The sequence below is a fragment of the Grus americana genome, chromosome 7, assembly GCF_028858705.1.
Source record: "Grus americana isolate bGruAme1 chromosome 7, bGruAme1.mat, whole genome shotgun sequence".
NCBI classification, from domain to species: Eukaryota; Metazoa; Chordata; class Aves; order Gruiformes; family Gruidae; genus Grus; species Grus americana.
The window spans coordinates 15265456-15278378 of NC_072858.1; the positions used below are offsets into that span (position 1 = coordinate 15265456).

Below are 12923 nucleotides of genomic sequence, written 5' to 3' on the forward strand. Positions count from 1 at the left end.
CCAACCCACAAACCAACCCTGTCTTATCTGGGCACTTCTCTACCGAGCTCTGCCACTGTACACCAGATTTGTCTTTCTCACATAAATTTTGCAAAGAATAGGGAGAAACACACGTTGCTCAACTCCAAAGGCAGGTCACGCTGCCAAGAGAAAACACATTCACCAGAGCCTTAATTTTGGAGGAAAAAAAAAAAAAAAAAAAAGAAGGAGGGAAAAAAATAAAAGGGAAGGGGAGAAATGAAACCTTTTCCCTCCTCGTGTTCCCGTAGGTGCCGGAGAGGCAGCGCTTTTGCCCAGAAGCGGGAGGTTTGGCGGAGGGCAGCTCCCTCCAGCTCACGCACCCCGCTCCTTTTGTCCAAATCGCTGATAACTCCTTCCCCTCCGCTCGGATTAGTTTTTTCTTTCTTTTCTTTTTCTTTTTTTCCCCTTCCCTTTCCTCTCTAATTTCGGGCTGGAAATGCCCTGCTGGACGCGGGAGGGGTGGTGCGGGAGGGGGGTACCGGTGGCCCCGCTCGCCCCGCCGCTCTCCCGCCGCCGCCGCGCATCTCCCGGGCCGGGGAAGCGATCCCCGCACCTCCTGGCTTATTGATCCGCCGGGTTGTCCCTCTACTAAACCTCTACCTGGCATTAACCTTAAAAAAAAAAAAAGTAATAAAGTTCTCGCTCGTGTGCTCCTTCCCCGTCATTTTCTCACAGGTCCTGTGGTTAAAGTAACTTCAAATGCAAACGGGATGGGAGATTCCTGTGGAGGAAAAGTCTGTCGTAACCTCGGACCAGCGGAAGGGTTTTTCGTTCACAAAGAAGGACGTTAAAAGTATATTAAAATGGTAAAGATTTTATTGTATCGGAAAAAAGAGCTATCTGTACAATTCTAAGAGACAGTAAATAAAGCGACATTGTCCCTATCGGAACTTAAATAGCAGGCCTTTTAAAATTTGTACAATTCAAACAAAAACAGGTCTTAAATCTGTACAATTTTTTAAATTTATAGCGTAATATTTAAATGTATTGATCTTGGGATTTGTCCTTTTTTATTTCCGTAGCATGCAAAAATTCTAAAAAGAGTAAAAAATAATTCTAGGATTTTTTTTCATTTTCGATTTTGTTACCACCTTCATATCAAAAATACGAAAGGCAGCTTTTTAATAAAAGCACAACGATAGCAGAAAATGGTAAAAATAGCTTTTAATTGGTAAAATGAGGCAGAAATTGCATTGGAGACAAATCTCTATGGTCTAGGAAAAAAAGAAAGTATATATTTTTCAACTTGCATTATAACCCATCCCCAAGTTCCCAAGATTGCGAAAGAAAAATATTTTTAAAAGGAAAAAAAATTACTTCGTGCACATCTGAAACATGCAAGGAAAGGAAAGTGGCTAATTTTTGCTGTTGCCTTTTTGAGTCTAACTTAAATCTCCTCTAAAGTGGTTCGTTTCGGAAGTCTTTGAAAACAACTGCCTACCCAAACATCTGTTGGAAGCCGGGTTTATTCCAAGGTTACGCGTCTCCCTTATAGACAAAATAATCGTCATTGATAGCTATTAAAAAAAAATAATCAAAACCTCAAAAAGAAGGGGGAAGGAAAAAAATCCAATATATACGTTTAAATATTTATACAGAAGCGGTCCGTAATTGCACCATTCCGAAGATGTGACAGGCGGAGGGATATCGACTCTACCCTAAATTAATTTGTGTTTGTGTGTGTGTGTGGTGGGTTTCTATTGCTTATTGCTCCGACCGAGGGGTACAGCCGCTTTGCCGCGCTGCCGGGGCCGGGATGGGGGGCCGGGGGTGCCAATTTGGAGCTCTCGGAGTGGGGGGTGGGGGGGGAGCGGGACGGGGCGGGGGGTGGTGATGTTGGTGGAGGAGGCCCGCCGGCCGCCCCTCAGTCATCCACGTCGATCTCCACGTCCTCCTCCTCCTCCTCCTCCTCCTCCTCGCTGTCCCGGCGGCTGCGGGGCCGCTCCGTGGGGGGCGAGGCGGGGCGGGGCGGTGGCGGGGCGCCGGGCTCCCGGGCGGCGGCGGGGGGCGGCGGCGGGGAACCGGACCGCGCCTTGCCCCTTCCCTCGGCGCTGGGCTCCAGCTCGGCCAAGGCCACGATGTCCACGGCAGGGTTGGGGCCCAGCTTTTTGGCCGATTCCACGTCGGCCTTCATCTCCTCCAGGTCTCGCTTGAGCTTGGCGCGGCGGTTCTGGAACCAGGTGATGACCTGGGCGTTGGTGAGCCCCAGCTGCTGGGCGATCTGGTCCCGGTCCGCCGGTGACAGGTATTTTTGGTAGAGGAACCGCTTCTCCAGCTCGTAGATCTGGTGGTTGGTGAAGGCCGTCCGCGACTTTCGACGCTTCTTCGGCGTTTGCCGCTGCCCGAAGATCGTCATCCCGTCCCTGCCTGCCGACGAGCCGCCAGATTGTCGCCGCTTTCCCCATTTCCCCCCGCTACCCGAGCCCCCAGACCCCACGCCCCTGCCCCGTCGATATCGGGGCGGGGGGGGGGAGCGGGGCAGAGCCGCCGCTCCCGCACCCCGAGGGCCGCGGGGGGAAGATGCCGCCCGGTACCGGCCGCCCGGGGACCCGCCATCCCGCCCCATGCGACATCCCGGGAGATGGGGGGGAGGGGGGGTAAACAGGCCGTGGGGAGGAGCGGGACACCCACCCGCGGGAGGATCCCCCCACTCTGCGAGGGGCTTACCTTCGGCCGCCTGCAGCACGCTGACTTCCAGCCCCTTGAAGGTCTTGCTGGCCAGCTCTTCCAGGGCGCAGAGGGGCGAGGTTTGGGAGAGCAGCGCCCGGCCGGAGAGCGGCAGCCCGGCCGGGGGGTGCTTCTCGGCGGCGGAGAGGAGGTGGGCCGTTCCGCAGAGGGTGTAACTCCTCCGCACCGAGGGCTTGTTGAGGATGTCCTCGATGCTGAAGGGGGTGAGGGGCTTGTTGGAGTTGGCCGGCGGAGGGAGGTGATCCAAGGGGCTCCGCCGCCGTTCTTCCCCCGAGGAGGGCTTGGGTTCTTCTTTGGAAGTCATGGTGGGGCCGGGCCGCGCGGGGCTGCCTTCCCCACCCGCGACGGGGATGCGCTGCCGCGGGGAGAAGTCCCCGGCGGGACCGCGGGGTGACGGCGGCGGAGACAGCGAGCAAAAGTTGAAGCCCACCTCCAACTCCGGCGGAGGAGCCCCGGGTCTTCCCGGGGAGAGCCACGTCGGGCGGCGGGCAGGGCGGGCAGGGCGGCGGGCTGCGGCCGGGAGCGGAGCTGCCGTCGGTCCCTCGCCGAGAGGTGGTCCTGCCGCACCTCTTGTCCCAGGGTTTTGGGTCGGGGATTTCCCCCCCCCCCCTCTTCTCACTCTCCGCTCGCTCGCTCTCTCCTCTCTCTTCCTCTTCCCAGCTGCTATTTTAAGAAACACCCAAAATCGCAGCACTTTCCCTGTCCTCCCCCCCAAAAAAGCGAATACCCCCAAAAATAATTTTAAAAAAAAGAAGGAAAAAAGAAAAAAATTAAAAGACGACTTCGGAGAGGGGTAGAGCAGCCCTCGCACCGAGACCTCGGACCAGGGGGAAAGAGGCGAGAAGAGACGGGGTAATTGACTATTGCTAACAAGTTATTGTTGATTGGGAGGTAATCAATTATCTTCAATGACACTTTTCGCCCTCTCTCTCTCTCGTTCGCTCGCTCTCTCTCTCTCTGTCCAATGCAGGCTTTTGCAAGTTCGGAGACCCATTAATTAGGAGGCGGTATGGAGGTGGAGCCCAGTTGAATTATAATGCTGAATGCACTTGTCATATTCTGGCCCTGCTATTTGTTTGGACATATATATTTTTAAATTACATTACAAACCAGCCTTTATTGCATCAGGATAATACAGTATAGTGAAAAATAATACTAAGCGAAAACAAAACAAACCGAAAAATATCCGGCGGTATCTTTTTTTTTTTCCTTCCCCCCAAGATTTTTTTTTCTATTTCTCCCTCCTGTTAATTTTGGCTACGAGTTTATCTAAAATGTCTCTCTCCGGCTCTACCCAGAGCCATTCGATTTTTTTTTAATGAGGGGAAGAAGGGGAGAGCCTGGTTCCAGGTAAGGCAGACCTTTCCTTTCCAATAAAATCCAAAGGTTTCCGCCGAATTTGTCGTGCTCCTCTTTCCCAGCGCCCTGTGCCGGAGCGGTCTGCGGGGGCCGGGGCGGGGGCAGCTCGGCTGCGGGGCAGGGCCCCCCCGGGAGGGTGCCGGTGCCGGGGGGTGCCCGCGGAGGGGCTGCGCGGCGGGGCGCGGGCCCGGATCGCTCCCGGGATGCGGCGGCTTCTTCGGCTCCATTGGCGCCGGGGGTAGCGGGTGATCCCGACCGAGGACAGCGCGGGGAGAAGGGGCAGGCAGTGGTCGGGGTCCACCGCCCAGCAAAGCGCTGCGTCGGGGCCGGAGAGGGACGGTTTCGGGCCCGAGGCCTTCTGCGGCGAGTTTGAGGGCGGCTGGAGGGGGGCAGCGACGACGGGGCTTCCTGCGCCCCCCACCCTCGGGGCAAACCCAGCCCAGCCCAGCCCGGCCGTCAGTGGGGGCCAGAACCGCTCCTTATTATTTTTATCCGGGCCACCGGCCCGCTTCGGTCTCACCGCTCCGCAGGGCCAGAGACAAAGCCCGGATCCAGGGGGTGAATTGCCTGGCCCCCACCCTGCGCGGGGGCACCCCCAACGCTCCCCGCGGGGCGGCCGGGAAGCGGCCCCCGGGCCGGGCAGGGGCTGGACGGGGCGGGCGGCGGCCGCCCGGCGCATCGCGGGGCAGTGGGGCAGGAGGAGAGCCCGGGGCCGGATCGAGCTCTAACTTTCCCTCCTCACCTTGACGGGCAGGAGGAGGGCGGCTGGCAGCTCCCAGGCCGCTAGGTACCAAACAAGCACAAAAGAAGCAAATGGCTCCTCTCCTTAAAGCGCCCTCTTCCCATTTTTTATAGCTCTCTGGGAGTCTCTTTATGCAGTGACCTATTTTTAAAGGCCTATATTGGGTTATTCATCATATCAAATACTGCGAGGAGCTGGGGGGAGCCGGTCGGGGGGGAGCGAATTACACTGATTCTAAATCGCCCGGCTTCTTTGCTTTGCTAGGTGGATTATTTGCTTCGCTTTGCTTGGGTTTTATGAAGTGATTTAAACATATTTTAACCAATTAGAGACTTTCCTCCTCTCCCTTGTGTCCCCTCTCATTATTTTCCAGCGTGGCGTTTTATGTCAGGATCCGGGTTTTATTGAGAACTCAGCCGGGGATGCTGGTGTTATAATTACAGAAATAAGATTAAAAAAAAAAAGGAAAAAGAAAAAAAAGAAAAAAGGGGAAAAGGGGGGAAAAAAGAAAGAAAATATAATCTCGTTCCTGGGTGAGAGTTTGGGAGGGCTGGCGGGTGCTTGGGATGCGCCGAGGCTCCGCCGGCTACAGGCTGCAGCCCGGCCCGCCTTCCCGCGGAGCGGAGACCCGGGCTGCAACTTGCGCCCCCACCCTGAGCGCAGCCCGCTCCACTCAGGGCAGGGGCAAAACTGCGCCAAACACAGCGAAGCCCCGCAAACCGTTCAGGATCCCCTGTTGTCCCCCCCCAGCCCACAATCTCCTCTTCCCTGCCTGTGCGGGGGGACAGGGCTTTAAATGCACCCCGCTTTTTTTTTTTTGGCTTCCTAGTAGGGGCAGAGACTGGGGGGGGGGCGGGAGCGGGCAGCAGCCCCAGGACAGGATCCCCGGCACAGGGGGCCCCTTCTTCGTTTGCCTCGACCGCTGCCTGCCAGGGGATAGCCGGGTTCATGCTTTGCATGAGTAGCTCAGCCCGGTGGCTCCAGGCCTGCCGTCCGCCCTTGTGTCCAACGCTCCCCCAAATAGCACCTCATTGAGAAAGAGGGTGGTTGAGAAGGAAGGGGGCAAGTGTCGGCCTCTCCCCGAGTCCCCCTCCGGCGCTCTGTGGCTGTCCCGGCGGGGTCCGACCGACCCCTCTCCGCTGTGCTCTCAGCTGCTCGGTGGTGCCTTCGGTGGGTTTGATTTTGTTTTCCCTGCGCTCACTTTGCCTTTGCAACCGCTGCGACTCGCTCCCCGCGAACGACTCCCTCTCTGCTCTCCGGGGGTGGCCAAAATTCAGAGGAGGAGCAGGCTGTGTTGCCCCCGCCCCGGCTTAGAGGAAGAGCTCAGCATCCCCCCTCCGCGCCCCTCGAAACAATTATTTTAATTTTTTTTTTTTAGCAGTCCGCTTGGCACCCAGCTCCGAATTAGGGACCCTCAGTGCCCCACGACGGGTCCCGTCGCATCTCCCCGTCCTCGGAGGGCCCCGGGGAGCAAGGAGGCACCGGGGGCAGCTGGGGGCCTGCTCCAGCCGCCGCCACGGAACTTCGCATCCCGCTGGGCTCTTCTCCTGTCCGTCCCGCCAAGACGTAGCTGCGGTCGTCTATCCCAGCTTTGGGGTAGTTTGGGGAAAAACATCCTAATCCGAAGCGCTTCAACACCGCCCGCCCACCTTCTGCCAGCTCCAGCCTCTCTGAGGGGGCACTCGGCACTGATCCCCTCCTGGTGCAGGCAGGAAAAGTTTGGGTCGGGTCCCCTGCCGAGAGGCAGGGAGGGGAGCAGGGCTGGAGGGAACGGCGGCCCTTCGCTGTACCCGGGGATGGATAAGGGTGTCCCCCGGAGCCTTCGGGGAAGTGTCGGTCAAGGTCCCTGCCTTTCACGGAGGAAGAAAAGCGAGTAAAGCAGCGGCCTTTCTTCCTCTACGGAGCAGAAAACTACCGCTAAATCTGACACTACTCGGGGGGGGGGGGGCAAAAAAATCCCTCTGGCTACGAGTGGCATCTTTGGAGGCGTCTCCCCTTGCCGCCCCCACAGCCGTATTTCGGGGTGTTGGCGTTGGCTGCCCTCCCCCGAGACCCGTCCTGCGCACGGCAGGCAGCGGCAGGGCGCTGCCGGGGCTGCCCGGCTTTGGCTTTGCGCGGCCCACTTTTGTCCAGGAAAATGTCACAGGAATATAATTAAAGCAGGCGGCATAAATCATTCAAGTGTTGATCACCAAAGTAACTGCGTACAAATGACACCTCCTTTCCCGGCATAGCTGAGCCGTGCATGGCTCCCAGTTATGTCTGCCTAGTTTAAGTGGTCTAAACACGTTGCCGCTCCCTGTTAGCAGCGCGGAGAGGAGCAAACTCCGTGCCCTCTAGCTGACAGGGAGCGCAGGGTCCTGACACAGCATCCCGCACGGGGCCGGGGTGGCGGGCCGGGAACCTAAGAAATAACTGTTATTTTTGTCTTTAAGCACTCCCCAAGTTTGGGGCTGCGAGTGCCGAGAGGCGGAGAGAGCTCGGTGGGACGCGCCGTGGAACCCGGAGGAGGGAGAGCCGCGGCGGGGTCCGAGGTCCTCGTCCCCGTCCTCTCTCGAAAAGCTGCCGGTAAAATGTACCCACAGGTGTCCCCTGTCCCCGCCGCCGCGGGCACTGCTCCTCGTTGCTCCCCTTGGAAAACAAGCGCCCCGAGCTGGGCGCACGCCGGCTCCCGGCTCTGCTGGGGAGGGGGCGTCGGGGGGTCGGGGGGCACTGCGGAGGTGGGGAGAAACTCCCCGGCAGAGCCCATCCCTGGAGGTCGTTTCATAGCTATCGCCCGCTCCTTCCGCCCCTCTTAACCAGCTCCCTGTGGGGATAAAAACTTCGCTGCACCAAAAATAAATCTGACCCAAGTGCCCGCACCCGGCAAGGGAGCCGGGGCCAGGGGCAGCGCGCCCGGCCCGGCCCGGCTGGAGCGCACCGTTCCCGTGAAGTCCCGGTCTTTCCCCGGCAGAGAAAAGCTGAGAAGCCGCCGTTCCCTCGGGGGGGCTCCGGCAGCGGGGATGGGACTTGCGGGGGCCGGACCGGGCCGAAATCCGCCGCTCCAGAAACCCTGCCAGAAGCGGGGGAGCGGGGAGCAGCCTCCCCCGGGCGGGCAGGCAGCGCAGTGCCAGGCTCTCCGCCTTTCCCTGGGACTTTTTCGTTTGCAAACGAATTCCCGGGGCGACCGAGGGGCGCTGGGGTCGGCGGAGCTGCAGGGTCCGGGCACCCCCTGCCCACTCCCTGGGCCGATTTGTTTTCACCTAAAAACCTCCGCGGAGTGGAGCTGAACACGGCGGTGCCCGGACTGCCTCCCGCCGCCCTGCCCCAGGGCCAGGAGAGGGGGATAAGCCTAAATTTGAGTGAGCCCCTGGGCCGGTGTAAGTGGGGATGCTCCCCGGCGGGTTGCAAAGAAAATAGAGAAGCCTGGACCCCGCAAGCTGGTGTAAAGCACAAATTAACTCCCGAGGCAGATCGACTCCCCCGGCCGCCTCATCGCGTTGCGTGGGGCCGTGGGGAGCGTTTCCCACGGCGGGGGAGAGCCGCGAAGATATCCCTATCCCAAATGTCGGAGGCCAACGCGTCCCCTCTCCTCTTAGCACCGCCAGGGACCCTCCCGAGTCACCACTCCCGGTAGGTTTTCTGGGTTTCCCCGGGGTTTGGGGGGGGCTGGTGAGCGGGTCTGCACTACTGCGGGATCCAGAGCCGGGGTTGTACCTCCTGCCGCTCCCAATCGGGGCTTCGGGACTCCCCACCAGACCCCCGGTTTCACCCTGAGGACAGGGTCCTCCTGCAGCCGCCACAGGGAGGGAAAGGCGAATACGAGCATCGAAACGTATTTTTATTCTTTTAAACTCCCGTATTTTAACTTCTAGTCCAAGAAAGCCAGTTGGACGCGAGCTTCCCGGGAAGAACAGCCGGGACGTGCGCGTCCCAGCTCAAGACCAGGCGAGAACTTGATTTTTATTATTTTATTTAAAAAAATAATTAAATACTTCAATAAATGCAATCTGCGGGACCCCTCTGGAGGGCAGGAAGGGGCGACGGAGCCGGCCGGGGGCATTTCAGGCCTCCCGGCCGTGCCAGACTCTAGATGGCAGAGATTTAGCAGCTCTCGGGCCCTCCCTGCCCCATCCCAACGCCGGGGAGGCAAGGCCGGGCCGTGGGGCAAGCGGGAAAGAACCGCCGGAGGGGATCAGCGCAGCTCCGACCCTCTGTTCAGACCGTGGCTGTCCCCTGGGTCCTTCTCGTTTTGAGACGGGGCACAGCCAAAGCCTTCTCTACAGCTCCCCTCGGCTCCAGGGAAGAGCCTGGAGTGGGGGGACTGGGGCTCCGCGGCCGCAGAGCTCGCCCTGAGACCGCGGGGATGGGCGCAGGGGAGGCGGGGGCAGGCAGCGCCCGTCCCGCGCAGTTGCGCCCAGAGGCAGCTGGAAATAGCGCGAAGCGGTGAGTTTCACTGTCCTCTCTGCGCCCCGCGGGGCTGGGCTGGGGGTGTCGAGCCCCGGGGTGGTGCCCACCTCGTCCCGGGCCCGGGGGCTCCCTCCCTTCACCCGGGAGAGCAGCGGAGAACAACTTCGCTCTGGACTCGGGGCCGACAAAACTTTGTTGTGTGTGTGGGGGGGGCGGCGACGACACAGCCACCCGGGGCTATGACAGCCGAGCCGCGCTGGCTCCTCCGAGACCTGTAATATCTCCGCCGCTCCCGGCACGCGTGAATAATTCACCAGGCTGCCAAATGCAAGTAACGTTTGTGGCAGCTATGAAGGAGCTGGGGAGGCGAGGGCTCATTTTTGGGGGGCAGGAGGAGGTGTGGGGAATCAATTGAAACTTAATAAAGGGAGTGGGGGGGAGAATGGCGGAAATAAGCCAGGCAACTTCTTCTAATAACAACTTGGTGTTAATAATTCAGGAGCAGTCATTGGATTATAGCGCAATATCCGAAGTACGCGTTGCCGGCACAGTGCGGGTGGATAATGTAATCGGAGCTCATTTCGCCTTCCAATAAATTACAGCAGCAAAAGTTTCCTGTTAAAGCAGTTATTTGTATTTCTTTTTTGAAGGTGATCCCCCTCCCTCCTCCTCTTCCAACAACTGCAGTAAGAAAATTAATTAAAAACTAATATTTCCACCCCTTGCAAAAGCAGCACTGAGACACGAAGCCAGAGTTTGGCTGTGATCTCTTCCAACTTTGTGTGCTGCAAAGCAGCTCCTCCCTACCTCCTCTCACTTCTTTCTTTCGGTACTCCTGTTTCTCTATTCCTCCTTTTTTGCATCCTACTCCGTCTGACCTTGTGGGACCTCTCCAAGCTCAGACAAGTGCAGCTGAAAAGAAATGTGTTCCTAAAATCCATGCCTTTGCGTTAGCCTTGCTGTGTTTGCTCCCCTTGTCCCTCTCAGGTCCTGTTATGAAGGGGTAGCAGCTAGAGGCAGGGTCAAACACCAGTGCACTTGTCTTTGAACTCACATGTGAGGTGAGTTTGCAAGGCCTCAGATGACGCTCGTTCTGTCCCTTCCAAACTGCAGCACCGTTTAGCAGCAGACGCACACACCCAGACCTAGCCAGGCTATTCCAGCTTTCCTCCTCTCTATTCCCCTGCTTGTCTCGCCAAAGGCAGGGCTATAGTCTTGCAATCTTGTGGCCTCCATCCATGGCTGGGGTTCACAAGCCAGTTCTCAAACCTCTCCCAGCACTCATTGCTTGACACAAGGCTCTGCTGCACCGTTCTCCAGTGCCAAGCTGCATCCTCCTTGGAGCCCATCTCAGACCTGCTTCAAAAAGTGGCCTTTCCCCAACCGTTTGGCCACAGCCAGCAGACACCTCTGATGGGACGCTTTACATCTCTGTTTATTTTATTCTACTTTCTGACCCAGAACCTTTAGACACATTCTTGTGCTTGAATCAGGCATGGCTCTTTCTATAGGTACTTTTAGCATCCTGTAATGGTGGCTGGCATTTCCCATCCTGCGTAATAGCTGTTGTCAGCTTACAGCATTTCTGTACTGATCGCTGTCGGATCAGGCTGTCTCCCTGTCTCCAGTGCTGCATGCCAGTACAATGGAGAGAGAGACAAGAGCTTCCTGCAGGATGCTGGGGTTAAAAAAAATAAATCTGTCTCCTGTTAGGCATTTCCCTAATTCCTGCTCTTTGTGAAATGATTCAGACTGTGAACTTCGAGGTTTAATATCAATACAAAAATGTCTCATCTTTAGTGATTCCACCTCTGAGCGTCCTGGGGTCCAGTCCATCTCCCTTCTCTATTTTGTTCAGTTTGTGACATCTTGTGGCACCAAATTCCCACATCCTCCTGACTGGCACCCAGGGCTCTTTTCCGGCTGATGTATGATCACTTGTGATGGTGGAACTTTACTGCCTGGGCTTTTTTTCTGGGCGCTGAGTAAAGCATGTGTAGTGAACAGCCTCAAGATTTCTCCCATTTTTCTGCTTGAAGTCTCCTCGGGGTCTATTTAGTTCTGCTGCTTTTTACAGGTGTGGAAAGCAGGTCTTTGCTAATGCCAAATATGCAGCAACACGTGGGTCTGGATTCTGCTTGCATATAGCAAAGCCAGTCAGGTTCCTTGCATCTGCCATCGTTAGTGTTACAACTTAACGAGGACCTACCAGTGTTCCTCTGTAAGAGCTAAGAGGGGGGTGAGCAAGACCCAGAGAGGGAGGTATTAAACCACAAACAGCAGAAATCACGCAGGCTGGGATGTGTAAAGGGGCTGCCTGGCGTGAGCATCCCTCACCCTCGGCGAAGACTGATGCTGGTTTGAAAGGCCTGTGATGTACGTGGATTTAAGTCTTGCAAGGCCAGGCATGGAAAAATAATTTCAGTGCATAGAACCCGAAGGGGTCCCTCGATGGGGAATGGGGCAGGCGGGCGCCGGCGGGGCCGCAGCCGCTAGAGGGAGGACGCCGAACGCGCAGGGTGCGCGGCCGATGCCCCCCCCCCCCGCCCCTCCGCCGAGCTCCCGCGGCCCTCGGCGAGGGAAGGGGGGGAACCCTGGGGCTTTCTGCCGCTTCGAGGCGGGGAAGCAGCGGTGGAGGGGATACTTCGGTCTATCTCAAATCACAGGACAACTTTCCAGGAGTAGCCCCTCTCCTGCACTTTAAATCCTGTGATTTTCTGCTTGGAAAGTTGTGTACCTGCTCCTGCTGCTTCTTTCGGTCTCAGCAAAGAAACTGGTGTTAAAAGTCTGCTGTGCCCTGCGAACCTATTGCCAAACTCCAGATGGTCCCTTATTAGAGCTAGAGAGTGTTCATGAGCCTTGGAGTACATGAACTCCAGGACAGGGTGGAAAAGCAATTTCATTTTCCTAAGGTTAAATACTTGTCAACTGGTAATGCAACGTAAAGATTATAGGAGCTATGATTTTTTGAGAGGTATACAGATCCTTAAATAGTGACCTCATTACGTACAGGGGATGTAGGCAGAGGGTAAGGAGGAGTGAAGTCCAGCAGCAGCAGAAGCAGTGCCCATGCACCCCACTGCTATGGAGCAGTTGCAACGCTGTGGGCGCACTGGGGCTGCTCCTCTCTTTAGTCTTTGCCCTTTTGCCCCATGCATGCGTATAATGCAGACCCACTGGCTCAGTGTTGCAGAGCTGGACACGTAGTGCTGCAAGAACATGACCTTTTGCTCTGAAGATGGTAAGAGCTTTGTGCTGGCAGCAGAACAGCATACCCAATACAAATAGAATCATTCTGATAATAAATCACCATCCATAATAAGAAGACATCGTTAATAATAAGTCATCCAGGGGCCTCTAGAGATCAGTGTACAACTTACTGTAAAAATAGATAGGAAACACGGTGTGATCATTACAAGCAAGCTAACAAATAAAAGACAAAATGACTTTTATAGGCATTTAGCTCTTCTTTCCTTCCCCCAGCTTCCAGGCAGTTCTGTTATCAGTTTGATATCAGAACGGCTATGATTTAAGTTTGGTCACAAACCCAGACTGGATTTTGCAGATGTGGATCCCTGGGTTCACAGCACCTGTGAGCTGGCCAGATTACTACCTGCAAAGGAGCTGCCTGGCAAAAATTCCTTCTTCTTTTTTCCCCCCCTCTGCTCACAGTGTGATCCCTTAGGTATCCTGATATCTCCAGAGGTCCTGGATACAAGCAAGC

The 12923-nt window shown here is 56.6% G+C and overlaps 1 protein-coding gene across 1 annotated transcript; it reads right to left on the reverse strand.

Moving 5' to 3' along the window:
• Window positions 1–967: 967 nt before the first annotated feature.
• LBX1 (ladybird homeobox 1) lies at window positions 968–3961 on the reverse strand. Its single transcript, XM_054832145.1, has 2 exons — window positions 2689–3961; window positions 968–2388 (listed from the first exon to the last, which is right to left on the reverse strand). The coding sequence occupies exons 1-2, from the start codon at window positions 3011–3013 to the stop codon at window positions 1886–1888; spliced, it is 828 nt and encodes a 275-aa protein (XP_054688120.1). The 5' UTR covers window positions 3014–3961; the 3' UTR covers window positions 968–1885.
• Between the last annotated feature and the right edge of the window lie 8962 nt (window positions 3962–12923).

What these genes read in the sequence shown, in the direction of transcription:
- LBX1 (XM_054832145.1), bottom strand. Translation starts at nt 3,013, where the DNA reads ATGACTTCCAAAGAAGAACCCAAGCCCTCCTCGGGGGAAGAACGGCGG. An exon ending in CGTGCTGCAGGCGGCCGAAG is followed by an intron (nt 2,389 to 2,688) that starts GTAAGCCCCTCG and finishes GCTCGTCGGCAG; the next exon opens with GCAGGGACGGGATGACGATC.